The sequence below is a fragment of the Siphateles boraxobius genome, unplaced genomic scaffold, assembly GCF_051911475.1.
Source record: "Siphateles boraxobius isolate OS27281-9 unplaced genomic scaffold, OSU_SipBor_1 65, whole genome shotgun sequence".
Classification (NCBI taxonomy): Eukaryota; Metazoa; Chordata; class Actinopteri; order Cypriniformes; family Leuciscidae; genus Siphateles; species Siphateles boraxobius.
The window spans coordinates 12,093,100-12,114,826 of NW_027509192.1; the positions used below are offsets into that span (position 1 = coordinate 12,093,100).

The window sequence follows — 21,727 nt, forward strand, 5'->3', positions numbered from 1 at the left end:
GTCCGCAAACCATACTCGGGCCGGCCAGAACGGGGCTACTAGTAGTAGACTGACCCCGTCCCGGCGGACCCTCTCCAGAACTCCTGGTAACAGAGCAATCGGGGGAAAGGCGTACAGACGTGACCTCGGCCACGGCTGCACCATAGCATCCAACCCCAGGGGGGCTGGAAGAGTGATGGAGAACCACCGATGACAATGAGTGGTCTCCTTGGAAGCGAATAGGTCCACCTCGGCGCGACCGAAACTCAACCAAAGGAGCTCCACCACCTCGGGGTGGAGTCTCCATTCCCCTGGCCTCGGCCCCTGCCTCGACAGGGAGTCTGCTACCACATTCAAATACCCAGGGAGATACATTGCTCTCAGAGATAGTAGCTTCCCTTGGGACCACAGGAGGATCTGACGGGCCAACTTGTAAAGCCGGCGAGACCGCAGGCCCCCCTGATGATTTACATAAGAGACCACCGACGTGTTGTCTGATTGAACTAACACATGATGGCCTCTCAGGTCTGTTAGGAAGTGTTTCAGAGCCTGAAACACAGCCAACATCTCTAGACAATTTATGTGCCACGAAAGATGATGATCCTGCCACAGACCTTGGGCTGGGCGACCACTCATGACCGCCCCCCACCCTGTGAGGGAAGCATCCGTCGTTAGCGTTATGCGACGACAAAGAGCCCCCAGCACAGGACCTTTGGATAGGAACCAAGTTTCTCTCCACATGACCAGAGCACGAAGGCAGCGCCGCGTGACTTTGAACGTGCGGAGCGGATTTCCCCTCGGGGAGAATCCCTTGGTCCTGAGCCACCACTGTAGCGGTCTCATGTACAACAGGCCGCAAGGTATAACGTTGGACGCTGCTGCCATCAGACCCAACAGTCTCTGAAACTGCTTGACAGTGAGTAGCTGGCTTAGCTTCACTTGTTTCACAGCTGAGAGAATCGAAGCGATGCGGGTCGGAGAGAGTCGCGCCCGCATCGATACCGAATCCCAAACGACACCCAGAAAAGTGGTCTTCTGGGAAGGAGATAATACACTTTTCTTTGCGTTCAGCCTCAATCCCAACTTTCTGATATGAGCGAGGACGACATCTCGATGCCGAACCGCCATCTGCTCGGTCTGAGCTAAAATCAACCAATCGTCGATGTAATTGAGAATACGAATGCCCTGAAGCCTCAGAGGCACTAGTGCTGCATCCATGCATTTCGTGAAAGTGCGGGGAGATAAAGCTAGGCCAAACGGAAGAACCCTGTACTGGTACGCCTCGCCCCCGAAGGCGAACCTCAGGAACTTCCTGTGTTGTGGAAGGATGGACACATGGAAGTATGCGTCCTTCAGATCTATCGTGACAAACCAGTCCTCGGACCTGATTTGAGACACGATCTGCTTGATAGTGAGCATCTTGAATTTTAGCTTCCCTACCGAGCGATCCAATATGCGCAGGTCTAAAATTGGACGCAACCCCCCATCCTTCTTTGGAACGATGAAATATCGGCTGTAATAACCTGACTCCAAACTGGGAGGAGGAACCCGTTCTATAGCCTCTTTTTGAAGGAGCGTTTTCACCTCTTGTTCCAATACCAGAGCCTGCTCGGGGCCCACCACTGTGTGCAGAACCCCTCTGAATTTTGGTGGACGACACCTGAACTGGATAGCATAACCCTTTTCTACTGTCTGCAGGACCCAATGAGATATTTTTGGAAGGCTTTTCCACTCTGCCAGAAATTCTACTAAGGGTACCAGGCTCTCGAGACTGGCCTCTGGTGTAACTTGAGCAGCAGACGCAGCGCCCTGTAACGGCGCACCGGCAGGGAACAACTGGTCTGACCGCTCTGAGACCCTCCTCAGAGGGAGCGAGCGTCCCTCTGGAAAGCGCTCGCTGGGATCGTCTGTGCCCCGGCATAAAGGCGGGGTTGGCAGAACGAGCCCCTGAGGGCACCGAGGAGGAATGGGCACCGTAAAAAGAGGTGAACACCTTTCCGCCTCGGTGGGGACCACCCTCAGCATCCTGAACGGCTTGGCGTCAGGACTTCTTCTTAGCCGAAGCCTTCTTAGCCAATATAACTGTCCTCAGATCAGTTCTACTGGGAGAAGGCTTCGGCTGAGAGTGTCGCGGCTGAGCCCACTGTCCAGCAGGGGGAGCACGAGACGCGACACTCTGCCTCTGCTGCGCTCTATGTGATGAGCTCGAAGACGGCCGGGGCTGCTCCCGCCCAGCAGCCCCAGGGACATGAACTTTAAGGGGAAGAAACTTTTTAAAAGCTGCAGTTTGTTTCTTTTCTTCTTGGAATTTATCGATAACTGAATTCACAGCATCACCAAACAACCCCATGGGAGAAAGAGGAGCATCTAAAAGAAAAGCTTTTTCTCTCTCTTTAATATTAGTCTGATTTAACCACAAATGTCTTTCTGCGGCCACCAGAGCTGCCATAGAACGACCCATTAATTTGGCCGATTCTCTGGTGGCACGCAGGGATAAATCAGCAGCCTGACGCAGTTCGCGAACTACGTCAGTACTGACCTCCTCACTCTCACTCATGTCCCTTAGCAGATCAGCCTGGTATGCCTGCAAGATTGACATGGTATGCAGACATGACGCAGCCTGACCTGCTGCCGAATATGCTTTACCCACCAAAGCCGAAGTGTTTCTTAAAGGCTTGGTGGGTAATGCCGGTGCCTTAAAAGATGATGCTGCTTCGGGGGAGAGATGGCTCGCAAGCGTCTCTTCCACACGAGGCAAAGCACCATAACCATGAGCCTTGGCTCCCATAATATTAGCGTATGTTGAAGTCTGGGGACTAAACACTCTATATGACACCGGTTTTCTCCATGATTTCGACACCTCGGTGTGGAGATCATGGAAAAACGGCAGGCACCGGCGTGGAGGCTGCACACGTGACGGCAAAAATCTCTCATCCAACTTTGATTTAGAAACAGACTCCTGTCTAGTCACTGGCCATTCAATATTAAGTTTTTCAACAGCTCTTGTTAACACCTCCATAAGCTCATCACTCTCAGGAGTGTGGGGTGGCGAATCCTCCACATCTCCCTCAACACTAACAACATCAAGTTCCTCAGAACTGGATAGCTGCAGCATTGGTGCCTCAGCCCGAGCGGAAGAAACCGCAGCGCGTGCTTCCGAACCCGGGACTGAGGCACTGGATCTCACAGGTGAAGGGAGAGATAAGGCAGAGCCCGTCTCAAACCCCGCTGTGAGATCCATCTGCGATCCCCACGATAAGCGCCGCCGCTCTGCCTCGGCAGAAGCGGGACCCGAACCGCGGGGAGCGCGCACCGAACCGCTCTCCTCAAAGAGCGATCGGCGGGAGCGGAGCGTCCTTAACGGCAAACGCTCGCAATGCTCACAGTCTGCTCCCTCGAGAGCAAACTGGGCATGCTGAACTCCCAAACAAACAACACAAAGATCATGTGTATCCCCGCTCGTTAAATAACGCGAGCAGGGAGGAACACACTTTCTAAACTGCTGTTCGTCCGCCATAATCTCTCAATATATATATATATAGGGATAAATTGTTTGTGTGGTGCAGGGTATGTAAGACAGACAATATCACACAGGGACAGATTCACATGTAGCGCGACTGAAAGCACAGAAGCTAATGCGCTTGTGTTTTTGGGGTGCTTTATAGTTTCCTGGTCGATGACGTCACCCGCCTATGACGTTTCATCTCTCCATTGGGCTGATTCCATACGTGCTTCATGACGCACAACGCAGGGGCGTTCCCGCAGCGTTTGACGCAGCTCGAAGTTCCCTTGAAAGGGAATTCAAATATTTACAATATAATATAATATAATTAATTCGGTACACTTAAATGGTTTTGAAAGAAGTCTAAAAAAATCTGCATTTCTTTGATCAAAAATACAGTAAAAACAGTAATATTGTGAAATAATATTACAATTTAAAGATAACTGGTTTAAATTCTAACGTATTTTACAATGTAATTTATTTGTGTGATGGCAAAACTGAATTTCCAACCGCCATTACTCTAGTCTTCAGTTGTGCTGCTTCTTATTTCTGTGAAAACCATGATAAACTTTTTTCAGGATTCTTCGATGAATAGAAAGTTCAAAAGAACAGAAATTGTTTATAACATCTTTTGTGTTCACTGTCACTTTTGATCAATTTAATACATCCTTGCTGAATAAAATCATCCTATTAATTTCTTTCTTTTAAAAAAAAAACATACTGACCACAACCTTTAGAATGGTAGAGTAAATCAGCATCTATGTATCAACACATTTACAGTTAACTTTACATCTAAGCAACACAAATTACTTCTGAATTACGGCTGTTAATCCAACACCACTAATTGTACAGTGTAATTGCCATAATCATAATGACAGTCCTCCGCACCATAATCATCATTATTAAAGTAAATAACTATTTTATCGGCGGCCTCTGAAATTTAAGCACACTTTAAAATGAATGCAGATGAACTTACATCTAAATGCAGCTGATCCGTCCAGTGGCCGATGATTCTGTACTCAGCCGACTTGTTTGTTATCTGATACTGATAGATGTCATAGCGTCCAGGGGCATCTCCATTTTCATTAAACACAACAAGGGTCTTGGCACTTCCTGTCCAAAAAGATTAAAAAAAAATGATGATTGTCATAACACTTCTCTATCATGTGCAATGCTGAATCAGACGCTCTTATCTCCCGTGGCCAAGATGAATCAGTAAACACATTAGACATTACTTGAGACATAAAAACATCAGGGTTTCTGCATAAACAAAGTACGCATAATGCTCCAGTTCCATTCAACCAACAAAGCGAATAAATTACAATCAATAATAAGCTAAAAATGAAATCAGGGTCATATTGGAACAAAACAATTTACTAAACTGCCAATAAAGCATGAGAGGATCTTCGTCGTTTGTTGTCTGTTATTATACAAAATCATTCCATCATTATAAAGCCCTGGTGAGTTTTTTTCTGGAATATAGGAGTCGTCTCAGATGAGCAATTTCAGCAGTATACAGAGCAGCTCATAAGGAGGGAGAGTTTGTAGCAAATGAGCATCTCTCGAGATGGGGAATCATGCATTATTAAAACACCTGCATACAGTCAGCTGTGGAGTGGGTCTGGAGGATTCACCGGGAAATGACACACCTCGAGCAACAAAATAATCAGATTACCCAGAGTCTCACACACTGCTCACACATGATCTTTTATTGATAAGGTTAGAGCTTACTAATAAAGTGAAATGACTGATAAAAGAAAGTTATCCCTAAATAGTGTAGGTGACCTTTCTGGGGACTGTGGCATGGCAATGGTCAATTTCTGTACATTTGTATTGCCAAAAAGAATAATTGCCCAAACTGAATAAATGTAGATGGACATGTGTATTTTTGCGTTTCCACATAAAAACCTATATCCAAACACAACTAACACTAAACTAGCACCATAACAAAACCAAGCAAAACAACACTGTAATAAAATCCAGTGAAATTTACGGTAAAAAAACTGCTGCGTCATTCACACAAATACTAAACACCATTATTTTAACAGAGATGACACTAAAGTAATGCCGGGTTAGATCTAATTCAGTTATTCAGTTTACTGTCGCGTTTTTACGGTCAATAAAACACAAGAAGACAAACACCATAAGGAAAATCAAACTCCACTACACAACAAAACAAAAAACCTGCATCCATAGCGTTAGAAACTGACCCAGCGTCAAGAAGGTAACCATCAAAACACACCACAACAAAACAAACTGCATCAAAACAACACATAACAACAAAACAAAATAAAAAAATATCAAACTAAATTGAACAAAACAGGAAATATTTTATGAATGTAACATTAAGAATTATTTAAAAAGCAGTCAAATGATAATATGCCACAGACAGAAGACAGATCACGCACTGTCCCTCACATAAATTGTCTAGCGCAATGCGTCTGTTTTTGCTTTAAAAAAATTCAGCACAAATTTGGTATAAGCCTCTTGATCTTGATGCAGGACACTGACCGTTCTCTAATCAACGACTTGATTGTGGCCTTTTGCAACTGCAATCCAAACGCCTCGCGCGAAGACTGTGACAATACAGAAGGAATGATTAGAGGATAGATGAGATGTTTTGATTAAGCCAAGTCTTGGTTTAATCACAGGTTAGACCTCATTTTCAAGACTTGCAATTAGACAGAGGTAATTCAAAGTGATCTGGGGAAAGAACAACACGGAGAGGGAACGTGCCTAAAACCAACGAGCCATCCTACTGTAATTTATGCGTGGCGTGTAGGCACAAGTTTCGGCTTGATCTCGGCATTACTTTTCACAGTATATGCACTGCAGATATCATCCGCAGTGGAGTGAATCACTCTTGTGCACTGCCTGAAGATGTATCTCATTATAACACTCTATGGTTAATATTCAGCATCAACAATGAATCAGCTCAAGTGTGCTGTATTTAAAAAGAACAAAGGCGAAAAAAACAAGTTTATGAGTGTGCGACAGCTCCGAAAAATCCTGGAAACTCAAGTCTCAATTATTAGGGCAGAATACACAATTCCCAAATGTTAAAAAAAGGATGATTTCTGAGTAAAAGGGGCCGCTATCTTCATTTGCTGTTAGGGAAACGGATATGTAGGGAGATTCATACTACTAGCTATTCCACGTTCATCAAGTTTTATTGAGGAAACCAAATCATGGGCATTTCATTGATGAAGTGAGCTGAGAGAAAAAGCAAAGAAGATACTTCGAGGAGACAAAGATTTTTCAGATCCAAAAAATAAAATAAAACAAAACAAAATAAATAAATAAATACATTGAAAATAAAAAAAGATATAAAATAAAAGTATTGGAAAATAGAAAAATAAATAATATGGAAAATCAAATGTTAACAATGGAAAATAAAATAAATAAAATAAAACAGAAAAATTAAACCATGGTCTTTGATTATTATGTGGCCAGATACTCAATTCCCTTATGTTATGGGCTACTTTTGAACCGCTACATCTTACTTAAAGGAGCTGTATGTAAGAAATGTATTTCAATTAATCATAAAATGGCCCTGATATGTCACTAGACATTTAGAAATCATGATAATTTCAAATACTTATATCACTGACAACAGTAGTCCGGCCAGGATATTGTCATTTAAAAAGTGAAGTTGCAGCCCTCAACTGATGTTGATGTTGTCATGTTGTGTTATGGTCTGATGCGCCACCCTCCACCTATCTACCAATCACAAAGTTAGTAGTGTTGCGGCATTCGGGTTGCCAGCTCTGCTAGTTACCACAGCTGCAGCTACAAACGTGTCGGAATCGGATAAAAAAAATGTCTAACGTTGCAAAACCAAAAAAAACTTGTTATGAATCCGAAATACTTCGTGACAAAGTCCGAAATAAAACAAGGATCTGTAGGAGATGCCTTTGAAAGATGGAGACGGCTGAAAACGGAGAAGAATTTGAAGACGGACGCCAATGTTGCTAATTTTCTCCTGGAGAGGTAAGATTCATCTACAACATCAAAAAAATTAATAATCAGAAAATCAGAAAAAGTTGGGACATTTTGTAAAATGCATTAAAATCAAGAATCTGTGATTTGTTAATTCTATTTAAACTTTTTTTAACTGACAAAAGTACAAAGAAAAGTTTTCCAATGTTTTCACGGACCAACATAATTGTATTTTGTAAATATGAACAAATTTTGATTTTGATGGCTGCAACACACCCCAAAAAAGTTGGGACAGAGACAAAATAAAAGTGAAAAGATTATCCAAATTAGATTATCCAACACTAAGGGAGGAGGGAGAGGGATACACGCTCTATAGTAATTTGTAAGTGATTGCAGTACCAGTTTTGGCCACATTCTTACATACGGCTCCTTTAATTTCCTAAGAGTGAAATGCCTTCAACAACCTTGCGAACTCAAGGGAGATTCATACTAATAGCTATTTGATGGAGCTCATGCTCAAGCGGTGTGTTTGCCAGCTCTCTTATGGGAAGTGCTAACCTAATCAACAGAAGTTGAATGCTCGAGACGCTCACGCCCTTGAAACACAGCCCGAGTAAATGATAAATAAGACAGTTTTTGCTTTAAGGAGGGCGTTCAGTCATGTAGAGAGCATGAAAGATCATCTCTGTAGGGTGCGTCTTTACAATCTCATCCACCAGGCTTGAAACACAGCCAACTGTGTAACCACATCACTGAGAACCGTCACCACTAGCATTGTGTTTTTGGCAAAAGTGAAGAGTTGTGAGCCCTACGCTGGTTCATTCCATTGGATTAGAATGTTTTATATGTCTTCTAAAAGAGCTTTATGCCAAAGTGAAATGCAGAAGGACTTCCTGAGGCTTGACCTTTGGACACATAAGTTGCCTAAAGAAAGAAGTTTTGAGGAAGGGTTATTTCTCTGAGGTCATGTTTTTTTAAGGAGTTTTATGCATCAAGTCATCCTGCAGTCCAAGTTTGTCCAAGTTTATCCAGTCTTGAGGAAATCAAATCATGGGCATTTAATTGATGAAGTTAGAAAGCATAGAAAGAAAATAAGAAAATAAATAAGAAAATAAATTAATTAATTAATACATACATATTGTATATATATACAACAAAAGAACTAACATGGAACATAAAATAATATAAAAATTGAAACAAAAATAGAAGTTAACAATGGAAAACGAAATAAAAGTTAACAAAAAAGAAAATTCACCAATGCAAAAAGGAAATAATTAAAAATATAATTAAAAATAAAACAGAATAAATGATATAAAATAAAATTAAAGTTATTAGAAGATGGAAAATAGAATAATATAAAATAAAACAAAAGTTAACTAATCTATAACTAAAAAGTTAACAAAAGAAGATAAAATTAAACAAATGAAAAATAAAAATATAACGTGGATTAATCCCAAAAGTACAACGTAAAAAGAGACCTGCAGGAGCAGAAGAAGCAGGTTATGATCGAACTTGAGCTTGAACCAAGAAATAGAACCGAATGTAGAAATTAATGTCCAGACCACTGCCCTTACAGTGACCTGATACAGTAGAATCAAATATATCCTCTTACAACACAATCCCTTGACATCAAATCTAGTGTCACACAGCCGCTGCCGATGGAAGACAACCAACGAGGCTATAAGACAGGCATATGAATTCTCAAGTCTTAAACTTCAAATCCATGCAACCTTACATCCAGGTTAACCATTCTTACTTCATACGCAGAACAGCACATGACTGCTCGCTGTTTGGCCTCATGAATCAGGCCAAATATTATATTCTTGATCTCATGTCAGAGTTTGATGGCAAAGCACCTACATGTCAGAAACAAATGAACGTGTCAAAAGGTTAATTCGTCAATTAATTCAGCTGTCCGATGTGAAGTGGTGATGCCCTTTTCCAAGACTGAGACAAGGCATTGCCTATTAAAGAAACATAAGATGTCTAAAATCCCGTTTATTGAACCCATCTCTCTGTATTGATTCTCCCACTGTTTATAAAGACAATTAGCTGCCGACATGCTCACAGCAGAAGCATTCAACGTCCTTTCCCTCTCCTCCATTTATTCAGCCATTATCCAGATACTTAATAATCTGTTTTCACTAAGAGAAACGAAGAGAAAATCGATAATTGAGATGAAAACACAATGAAAACATTCCAGGTCAGCACGGTAATCAATCGCTCACTATTAAGACACTCTGACTGGCTTGTGAGAGTTCTTCCATTCGCAAAACTGTGTTGTAGGGTGGAACTTGAGTTCACTTCAGTATGGAAAACAAAACAAACGACATGGACAAATAAGAAATACAAATTAAATTAAATTAAATTAAATACACATGGGCAGATATGGAATGTATTACAAAGGTGTGACTTGTGTCCCTTTAGTATGCATTGCATGGCATAAATAAAAAAAATTATACAAATAAATAAAATAAATAAAAAATACATGAGAAAATATCACAAAAGCAGGACTTGAGTTCCATTTAGTATAAACTAAACTAAACTAATAAAATAAAATACACATGGACAGATATGGAATATATTACAGATATATATATATTACAATATTACTATATTATAGAGGTGTGACTTGTGTTCTCTCTAGTATATATTGCATTGCATGGCATAAAAAGAATAATAATAAAATGAAATAAAAACATAAAAAAATAAAATAGTACTGATGTTATGTTTGGATATATGTTGGCCACTACACCACAAGTGTGCAAGCACGTGTACAAAACAACAACTACAAGACATTTGGAGTGATCATGACGACAGACATGCTCTGCTCTCCCTTCAGAGGTCTAACACACATCTAAAAATAAGCATATGTATGAAGCCACTGAAGTGCATCTGATTGCAGTTGACTTGGCAATTGCCTGCTGGCGATAGTAGCTGCCATAGCTCTGGGATAAAGGTTGTGGGTTTGATGCTTGATTCCTCAGATCTGCTGCTTTTATCATTGACTTGATTAAAATGGTCCTCTTGCTGTTTGCCACAAAAAAAATGAAAAACATCCCTTACTGACTCAATCAAGCGTTTCATGTAAGAAAACACAGAAATGAAATGTCAGTTGTGCATCATGTGATCCTAAAGACATATGATGGCTCATATATGAACAAATACACACACTCAAAATGAGCATGCAATACACGCATGCAAGATGAACACTCACGCACGCACACACGCACACACACACACACTGTTTTGAAAGTTAATGAATGCAAAACACAAAAACAGCAATTGAAATGCATTTTGTCAAACGAATTAAACATTACAAATTACATTTGACTCATGAATCCGACTGACCGTAAACATCAACAATTTATGGTCACATGATTGAGCACAGCCAAACTAGCGTGCGCTTACGGTCACATCCATCCCTAACGTCGTTGTTTGTGCAAAGGCGTAAACCCTTCAAGCCACACTTTTGCATTCATTAAGCTGAGGAGCGAACTGGCCATGTTTCAACCTAAAAGTCATGAAATTCTTCCTGCAATCTTCTACATCCTACAAATCTTCCAAATGTCTTAAAAACAACTAATTTACACCTACAATACCTCCTAAACCTTTATATTATCTCATTATATTTTAGAAAATGTTGATTTAGTATTTATTATGATTAGTTTGATTGATTATTCATAATTATAATCATAAATGTGATCTAATTAGATCAAGCAATTTGCAGAGTTATTATCTTTATATAAAACTATTATTAAAACCATTAAAAACATTTTCTTTACTTGAAATAAAAAACATTAACTGAAGAAAAAAAAGAAACTTTTATTTCAGCTGGATGGAATGGGAAAATTGCTAATTTTCCTTTAGTTTAAGTTAAATATTAAAATAAAAATAAAAACATAATAAAAAATATATTTATTTTCAAAAAATAATACGAAAACATAAAAAAAATTACTAAACCTTTTGCTACAATGAAAACAAAAAAATCTAAAAACAAAATCAAATTAAAAATATTAAAAGGGGTCATGACATGGATTTTTTTTAAATGTTCCTTGAGGATCCCTTATAATGTTTTTTTTTTTTTTTTTTTTTTGCACACAACCGAAATATATATATGCGGAAAAACAATTATTTTCAACCCTTATTCTGACCCTGATGTCTGAAATGATCCGTTTTTAAGGGGCGGCTCCTTAAAAGCTTGTCAGTAAACGGCCACAGTTATGATTGGCCAACATTATCCATATAAAACCGTAATTTACAGTCAAAGCATTATGAAATCATTTACTTACGGTTTGTGATGCAGCTGCTGTCAGATCCAATACAGATGAGTGCTTCATCTGTCAACAAAAGTTTTTTTTACAAACTCTCCATTAAACTCTGCCTTTTTTACAAAACAAAATGCTCAGAACAAACAGAATTTCTCCGATGCGATCCATGATGCCATTAAAATAAACCGACACTTGTTTCCGATGCTGGGATCCTTCTGAAGTCTGTACAAAGATGCAAACGAGCTGTTTAAACTGGACCTGACAAAGCGAACGGCCTTTCACTCTTACATCTGTCCTGTTGTGGACAGACTCAAAACAGACACGCATCTGTATATCCAGTGTAGAAAGCATCAGTGATTATAATGTTATAGTTGTTTTTGACGCGACGCACACATCCAGTATAGGTAAATGTCAGCTGTTAAGCAACTAAATGCCAGAAGGCGGGGCCTATGGTGCAATGATGTAGAACTATTCATCAATGTCTTGCTCTGGAGGCAGTAGTATGCCAATTTATTTGTCCATGTGATGTCATAGATCCGCACATACCAAAATAAATGCTTTGTTTATAACAAGGAGGGCGTTTTAAGCTATGAAACTTTTAAGTAAAGTATATATGCATATGTGTCATGACCCTTTTAACAAAAATTATAGTCACACTGTATATCAAGGATACAAAAATAACTCTGGTCATTTAGTAGATTTAATTGAATTAATTGGTTAATTTGAATTTTTCTGGTGTCATGTGATGGTAAATCTCAGGCTAGCAGGGCATAAATTATATTCGTTTTGTTGAAATTATATATAACCATTTCGTCAAATATCTGTGGATCTTATTTCAAAGATCTTATGGCGTCATCAAATGTACAAATGAATACAGTACCAAAAGCAAATATGAAACTGGCCAGACCAAGCTATTCATTTTTAGCCACTGAAATGTACATAATGCAGAATGGAGTAGCATCCATAAATGTTTGACCAAATGACTCAACCACATAAAAAAACGCATGTAGCCTATGGTGGGAATCATTCATTCTTTCATGCCTGGAAGAAGGCAAACATTAATTTAGAGTCCTCTTTTCACATAAGTCCCATACAACAATAGTCCCGTCCAACATTTTCCCCTCAAATATGCTTTATCACATAGAAGTTTGTCACGTTGCAGAAGAAAAATGGGCTGTGAATGGCGTTACATGTTGTCAAAGTTTAAAGTAGTATGTGTTATTCACATATATCAGAATGACTCAAATGCTTTGAAAAGTAAGAGGAGCAAGACTGTATGAGAAAGAAGAGGAAGTGGGCATGTGACCATCTGCATTACTGCATAAAACCCTACTTAAAAGAAGAAAAAAAAGCCAAGAATATTTGTTAAGCCAGGGACACACCAAGCCGACGGTCGGCCAACGTCGGGACGTTATTGAGCGTCGCCGACTTCCGCACTGTTGGCGCTAGTCGGACGGCGTCGGGTTGTTTTGGGCTGATTAAACATGTAGAATCGCTGTAGGGGCGTCGGTGAGAGAGAGAGAGAGAGATCTCTGATTGGCTGTTCAGTGTAGCGAATGAGTGATGAGAGCACAAGCGATGAAAGCGAGCACAGAAGTCATGATGGCACAGATAGAAAGGCTGTTCTAATTTTACGTAATCTTACCCGAGCATTCCAATGCACAAATATTTTCATGATAACATGAGCGGAGTGGAATAAAGAGTGTGATCAGCATGGTTAATATTCAAAACGGTTAGCAAGCGCTGCTTTGTTTATGGTTTGTATACCTGCAGTCTTAGTTTCAGTTTCCCTTTTTGAATGACTAATATAGACGAATATATCTACTTAAATTGACAGTTATCTCCTTTACACTCAGGCGCAGAACGCACATGCTAGCTGACAGTCGGCTGTAGTCCTTGGTGTGTTTTTTTCACAGCTTTTTGTGTGACAACACAGTCGGCCTTCATCAGCGCTGGTTCTTTGGGGTCACTTTGTTGTGTCCCCACCTTTAATCAGAGAAAAAAATCACCTTAAAAATGTCTAAGATGTGGTTTCTGGAGAAGGTCACTCAAATTATGTAGCACGAAAAGGAAACCCTGTACCAAGGAATTTTCAATGCACTGCACGAAGCAAAAAAATGTAGCATAAACGTTTTCTATAAAGAGATGCGAGTGCGTAGATGAGGTGAGGAGTTCATGTAGGGAGGGACACGAAGATGCAGAATGCAGAACTGAGGAAGAGGAGCGTGGACAGACTGTAGTGAAGGGAATTGTACAGTAAGGAACTGAATGATTCTGGTTCCTTAAAGATTATGTACATTTTCTTAGTCATTTTGAGAAAGAAAGAATGAGCACTACTTAAAAAGAGTTCAAATTGCTCTTGCTATCCTCAGAAGCCATTGTCAAATTTGACTTCATTTCAGATATCAACAGAAATCAGAAACAAATCAGAAATTAATTGGATTATTGGAAAAAAAGTAAATTTTTATGCACTGCTGGATAAACTGCTTAATGGAAACAACAAAAATAATTTAAATAAAAAAAGTTTTATTTAAAAAGGAATTATTTTTATTTAAAAAGCTCCCAGCAGTTCTTAAAGTTAGGCATAAATTACATAAACATCAATTCACTAAACATGAATTATACAAGTTAATATATCAATTATTGTCAAATTAAAGAAAAACATGATTTTTTAATACACAATGAGGTCTACACGATATATCACTGTAGAAAAATAAATGATTAAGAACTTGTAAAAATTACATTTTTCTAAATGCACAAGAGCTATGCATTTTCAAAGTACAAACATTTATGATAATGAACAAAGGTGTCTTTTAAAAAATTATGCAAATTCATTTGAACTTCAATCGGGGTTGAAGTTCAAGTGTACCTTCTAACGATCCAATTAAACTGATGAGGAGAATAATTTGTTAGAATAGTGGATGTTTCTCACCATTAAAGCTGACGTTTCTGATGTATCCCAGCAGCTCCTTGCCATCTATGGTGCTCATGCGGGGGCAAAGGCCTGGATATCCCAAACAGAGGTCCCTATGCATGCGGTGCAGCGCGTGGGCCATGGCGTACACCGCGTCCATCACAAACTGCACCTTCCCCTCTTGCTCGTAAGTGGAGTCCCTGCCAACCTTCTCCAAGCCTGCAATAAAAGACGACATGAGTCCAATGCAAAAATTTTAAATGTTAAAATCGGGCCCATTTTTTCTAAACATGCCCAAGTTACAGGCTTGGTGCAACTCCTAAGTTCCTGGCCAGCTATTGGGAAAAGCATTCATTTATATGCAAGTTTAATTTATTTTCAAAGGATTTCCAATGTAATTTCATCTTTCCAAAGCATGCCAAACTAATTCACACAATGCCTCAATGCCTGATGATGAATTCATGCCGTGCTCTACGATAATTAGTTTATTAGCACCGGTGGGAGTGACCTTTCCAATGAGGTTAGCAAGAGAAAATAACAAAAAAACAAACAACACCAACAACAATACTGTGTGAGTGTGAATCCACTGCAAAGACTCCACTAGCTAAACCCTAAGTTGGAACATGGTAATTTTTCATCGGACCTATTTGTCTTTTTTACATTTTGTGCAACATTGCTGTTTGAGCATGGAAAAGGTCTGCAAAAACACTCCAAATGGGAGTTATTCTCTGTATCAGTAAGCAGTAGAGGTCGATCGATAGGCAAAAAAACAAAACAAGAGTTTTTCCGGGTTGCATCCATTGCTGGATCAGCTGAGAAGTTTGCACTGTCATTATGCAGTACAAGAGCGGCCTCTAGAGGTGAAATAAAAACTATCCCTGACGCCTTGTGGAGTTTGTTTTGACATGTGAGGCTGTGTGCTGCACGGAGCCAAACGGATTTAAAACAGACAAGACGGTATATACAGTACACTACCGTACGTGTTTTCATATCATTATAAAGTAATACATTTGTTGACTAGATGCTGCATTAGTGGAGAACAGCAGTATGTTTGCAGTCGAGGCTGAGAGGACTTTACAATAGGAAAACATTGTAACATTAACTAAGGTTTCTGAACTCCCTGATTTTTTTTTTCTTCTGGGGACGTACACGTCACAATATCCCTCAATTCCTGCCTAAGTCATACACAAAAAGGGGTGAGTTGCGTTAGTAGTGTGTTAAAACTCGCAGTTAGGGTAAAGGGACTCACATTTCCCAAACACAATTAAAGCAGTTGATCAATCACAACACACCTCCAACACAATCCAAACCTATTACCCATACACACACCTGCCGTGACTCTCTGTAATACATGATGAGGTTAATTGTGGAGTGTTGATACTTGCATTTCCCCATTTATGTTAAATACTGCGTAAAGCAACAAAGGAGAGCTTTAAAAATGGTCAGTAGCAAAAAGCAAATTAACAGGTCTAAACGGAGCACTCAATCATTGAACTTGTCAGGCTAGAATTTACAGGGACTCGTTTACAGAGAATGAAATACAATGCGTCTCTGTAGTGGAAAGAGGTCTACAACTCAACTGAATGGGAAGCTTTTACCTCATCAGAGGGAGCACTTACTCGTCTTGTTGGTTAAATGAATCACTTGGGTTCAGCCACATTATCCACAAGAGATCTTGGACACATTATCTTAGGAAAATGCCGCAAACTAAACAAAAAATTTATCTCAAGCAAACACTGGACCATGAACTTGAAATAAGGCTCCACTACACTGCAGAAATTAAACCAACTTTGGCTTCTAAACAGGTCATGTAACCCCAGGGGATTCCAGGTGGTACTTGAAAGATTTTGCATTGTTCAAATCAATCAATCAATCAATCAATCAATCATTAATTTATATTTAATAGATTAAAACACTAATTGTGATTAATCATGTAACCAGTCACATGATCGTGAGTGAAACTGCTTTAATTCAACAGTCCAATTACAATGTTAATATTAAGCAACGATACTCTGTTACTAACGTAACCTCGGTTCTCTCTAGAGAGGGAACGAGTATTGCGTAAGTTTAGCTTACGCTACGGGAAGATTCATCTTCTCGAGATACTGAAGCCAAAAAATTATCCTTAATTTTGTATACCTTGTCAACGCAGTGCAGCAGCTAGCAGACCTAGAGCAGGCCATCTCGCGTGCTCATTGGCTGCCCTGCGAGCAACTGCTGCAGCCTACCAGTGAGCCCGGCGTGATGTCATGCCCAATGAAGGTCGCCCGCGCCTTTATAGCGTCACAGCCCGCCAGATAGGCGTGGCTTAGCGTATAAAATAGGGGCTGTAGGCTGAATTCTCTGGTTTGTCGACGACTGAAGCGAAGTAGCTCGTGGCGCGAGCACGGCCGGTTACGCAATACTCGTTCCCTCTCTAGAGAGAACCGAGGTTACGTTAGTAACCGAGTATCGTTCTCTTACGAGAGGTTCTCTCGTATTGCGTAAGTTTAGCTTACGCTACGGGAACACTTTGTCAACGCCGTGCGCGCCAAGCATCCACATGAGACCCCGAGCTTGAGGGGAACCCCATAAGTGGAAAAAATAAGGTGGCCAGCCACGCGGGCCATCACTTGTACATAAGCACACATAGGGAATACAGAGCAGCGCGCCGGTCTGTATAGTCATATGGCACATACCCTACTTAGTGCAGCTCAACCAGGAGAGCTGAGTCATGAAAGTGATCTGAGCAGGAGATCTGGGCAGAATACACCTCTTTTTCAGACTGACAACAGTTTAGCCTGCAAGGCAGGAACTTCTAGGTTATAAAACCTGACAAAGGTAGACGGGGAGCTCCAGCCCGCCGCTACACATATGTCATGGATAGAAATTCCACTGGACCATGCCCACGACGAGGCCACGCCTCTCGTGGAATGAGCCCTGATGCCCAGAGGGCATTGCAGATCTTTTGACGCGTAAGCTGCCGCTATAGCGTCCACTATCCATCTGGACAGGCTCTGTTTCGAGGAGGCGAGCCCCTTGGCGCGCCCACCAAACGAAACGAAAAGCTGTTCCGAACGCCTGAAGGAGGCGGAGCGCGTAATGTAAAATCTCAGCGCTCTGACAGGGCAGAGGAGATTCACATCACTTTCGCTGTCAGATGCTGGGAGAGCTGACAGTGAAATAACTTGCGCTCTGAATGGAGTGCCCATCACTTTAGGGACATAACCATGTCTAGGTCTGAGGATGACTTTAGAGTCATTTGGTCCGAACTCAAGACACGACGCGCTGACAGACAGCGCGTGCAGATCCCCTACACGTTTTACTGACGACAGTGCAGTCAGAAAAACGTTTTTTAGTGATAGATATTTCAACCCCACGGAGTCTAGTGGTTCAAATGGAAAAGCTTTCAGGGCCTCGAGGACCAATGAAAGATCCCACATGGGAACCGACGGGGGGCGCGGCGGATTCATCCTTCTAGCTCCTCTAAGGAAGCGGATGACCAACTCATGTCTTCCCAGTGACTGGCCGTGCGTCGATTCCGCGAACGCTGCCACGGCCACCACGTATACTTTGAGCGTGGATGGGGACCTACCCTTATCCAACAGCTCTTGTAGGAAGGTGAGCAGCTGCGCCACCCCGCATGTCCGCGGGTCCATACCTCTGTCGGTGCACCATCCAGAGAACACCGACCATTTAGACGCGTAGAGCCTTCTCGTGGAAGGGGTTCTAGACTGCGTGATCATGTTCATCACTCCTTCTGGCAGGGCAACGAGTACCCGTTGATCAACCATGCATGCAGAGACCAGCGCTCTGGATGGGGATGCCAGATCGTGCCGCGAGCCTGAGAGAGGAGATCTGCCCTCATCGGAACCAAGTCTGATTCTCCCAACGCAGGGCTATGAGGAGCACAGAGTGGCGCGTTTCCCTGATTCTCTTGATCACCTGTGGCAACAGAGAGACCGGAGGGAAAGCATATAGCGGGAGGCTGGGCCAAACCTGGGCCAGCGCGTCCTCGTCCTTCGAGAAGAACGTCGGGCATTGAGCGTTGTCTTTTGACGCAAACAGGTCGACTTCCGCTCTGCCGAATAGGCGCCACAGTTTCTGGACCGTTTGGGGGTGCAGGGACCATTCCCCTGGGGGAACATTGTCCCTGGACAGTTTGTCTGGGCCGTCGTTCAAATGGCCAGGCACATGCGCCGCCCTCAGCGAGCGCAGGTTCATCTGTGACCAAATAAGGAGGCGTTCCGTCAGATTGCAGAGATTTCTGGATCTGACACCGCCCTGACGGTTTACATAGGATACCACAGATGTGTTGTCCGAGCGGACAAGAACATGCTGGTCCTGTATGAACGGGAGGAAGCACTTCAGCGCGTTCTCGGCCGCTATCATTTCCAGACAGTTTACGTGAAAACCCTTCTCCTGGTCTGACCACTGGCCAAAGGCCGGTCTGCCCTCGAACAGCGCGCCCCAACCCGAGTTGGACGCGTCTGTCGAGATGACCTTCCGATGAGAGATGTTTCCCATCATTACTCCCTGCTGGTACCAGTCGGCCACTAACCATGGCTGCAGAGCTGTTATGCAGGTCTGAGTCACTCTGATTTTCTGGCCGCCAGACACCCCGGCTCGGCGAGGCGCGCGAGCGTTCAACCAGTGTTGGAGCGGGCGCATGCGCAGTAGGCCCAGCTGGAGCTGATGCCATACAGCCCAACATCCTTTGAAATGTTTTCAAAGGGAGAAAGCTGCCCTTCTGGAAAGATGCGGATAGGTGGCGAACACGGCGCGCGCGCTGTGTCGATAAACGAGCAGTCATGGTCACCGAGTCCAGTTCTATTCCTAAAAAGGAAATTGACTGGCTGGGCAGTAATGAGCTCTTGGTCCAGTTGACCGTGAGACCCAAGCTTTCCAGATGACTGAGAAGCACTGTTCTGTGAGATAGTAGTTCTGTCTCTGACTGTGCCAATATCGTCCAGGTAGTTCATTATGCGCAGCCCCTGACTTCTCAGGGGGGCGAGCGCCGCGTCCATGCACTTTGTAAATGTACGGGGTGCCAGGGACAGGCCGAACGGCAGGACGGTGTATTGATATGCCTGACCGTCGAAGGCGAATCTCAAAAATTGCCTGTGACGGGGTACTATCTGAATCTGAAAATAGGCATCCTTCAGATCTAGAGAAATAAACCAGTCCCTCGGGCGAACGTGCGCGAGGATTTTCCTGGTCGTAAGCATTTTGAACGGTCTTTTTGCAAGCACTTTGTTCAAATATCTCAGATCTAGGATAGGTCTGAAGGCTCCGTCCATCTTGGGTACGAGAAAATATCGGCTGTAAAAGCCTGACTCGCTCAGAGAAGGCGGTACCTTTTCTATAGCCCCTTTGCACAGCAGCTTTGCTATTTCTGCGTGAAGTAGGTGTGCTACTTCCGCATTCACTATCGTCGCGGTCCGGGCTTGAAAGCGCGGGGGACGGCGAATGAATTGAAGTTTATAGCCCTGCTTTATTGTGCTCAACACCCATTCTGAAATCCCTGGGATAGTTTCCCACGCAGCTATGTGAGCCGCTAGGGGGCGAATGGCCTCCGGGTTCAGACCGGTGCGCGCGCTCTCGGTTCTGGGCAATGGCCACTCGCTGACAGCCGAAACCGGCTGACTTCTGTGAGATGTCCCGATCATAAGGGATGGGGAACATACTTTTACCACACTTTGACGCGCGAGCAGCACTCTGGGCGGAAGAGCTCTCTGTAAGCGTGAGCGCGCGCACGCGGGCACGAGACTTACAACTGTATCTGACGCCTCGATCATAATAGATGGGGAACGCTTTATTAACGCCCTGTGTTTTGTGATAACACTTAAACGCGCAGGCGGGGCCCGGGGGGAGGTTTGTGTTAGCAAGCGTGAGCGCTCTCTGGCGGGCACGAGACTTACGTTCATAACCTGCTTCTTTGATCGTGTAACAGAGCGGGCAGATAGTGGGCACAGACCTGTCGACACATTTCTTACATTCAACACTAGAGCGGCTTTTCTGCGCTTTATGAGAGTGTGCTCTGTGAGTGACACGGGATTTGGAGTGCTTATGTGTAGGGGTGAAAACTGGGGCGTGGGCACATTCACTACACTTAAAACACTGACGGCGTGAGCCGGACCAGACATTATACTCTTTTTGAGATTTCTCTGGGTCGCCGTGAAAACGGCGTTTGTGTGCAGGCGAGAGGGTGAATAAACCGGCTCGTTGGCTGCTAGTTGAACCACTGCAGTAGCCTGTTCGAAGGGGACTGACAGGGAAATGAACTTTGACGGCGGTCCGGCCGCAGCGGGACACGCGCGTCTTTTCTCTCTTGCTGTTAGGAGGGCTTCGCGTGCTCGGACTTCAGCGTGATTCTTTGCCGAGGCCCTCTGGGGGGCGGCGGTCTGTGACGGCTGTCTGAGCCTGATCTAGGGCGGTCGCCCTGACGTCGCTGCGAAGGCTGAGGCTGTGCTGGACGCTGGGTGCTGGTTCGCACAGGAGGCTGGCTTTGTCTCTCGCGAGAGCGGCCTGTGGCGGAACTCGAGTGTCGCGGCAGGAAGAGGTTCATGGCCTGCGTGGTCTTTTGCACCACATAGAAGCGGTCAACAATCCCGTTCACCGCTGGGCCGAAGAGACCAGTGGGGGAAAGCGGCGCGTTCAGAAAGGTGGCTCGCTCAGTTTCCCTCATATCCGCAAGTGTTAACCAGAGGTGCCTCTCCGTCACGGTTAACGCGGCCATGGCTCGTCCGATGGCTTGGGCTGCGGCTTTGGTGGCGCGGAGAGAGAGATCCGTCGCGCTTCTCAAATCCGTAACCGCAGCTGGGTCCCGGCCCTTCTCATCCCATTCACGGAGGAGGTCGGCTTGCAGGATCTGAAGCACAGCCATCGAGTGTAGAGCAGACGCGGCCTGGCCGGAGGCGGCATAAGCGCAGCCGACCAAGGCGGAAGTGGCTCTGCAGGCTTTAGACGGGAGGGCTGACCGTCTATATCGCGGAGGGCGGGCAAAGGTGCGCTGCGACCGCCTCTTCCACAGGGGGAATCGCTGTGTACCCTTTCTCGGCGGCGCCGTCCACTCGGGAGAGCGACGCGGAGGCCTGTGACTGAAGTCTAGCAGAAAACGGTGTATTCCATGATTTCGTCAGC

The 21,727-nt window shown here is 43.3% G+C and overlaps 1 protein-coding gene across 6 annotated transcripts in view; it reads right to left on the minus strand.

The window, feature by feature from the left end:
- The window catches only part of grm8b (glutamate receptor, metabotropic 8b), a 193,982-nt gene that overhangs the window by 17,254 nt on the left and 155,001 nt on the right, over positions 1–21,727 (minus strand). For all 6 annotated transcript variants that reach the window (XR_013196671.1, XM_077211023.1, XM_077211022.1 and 3 more), the window contains 2 exons: positions 14,624–14,824; positions 4,458–4,594 (listed from right to left, as the gene is read on the minus strand). Coding sequence is in view for 5 of the 6 variants with exons in the window: in XM_077211023.1 (XP_077067138.1) it covers positions 4,458–4,594; positions 14,624–14,824 (338 nt within the window). In the remaining variant the exon portion in view is untranslated. The remainder of the gene's footprint in view (positions 1–4,457; positions 4,595–14,623; positions 14,825–21,727) is intronic.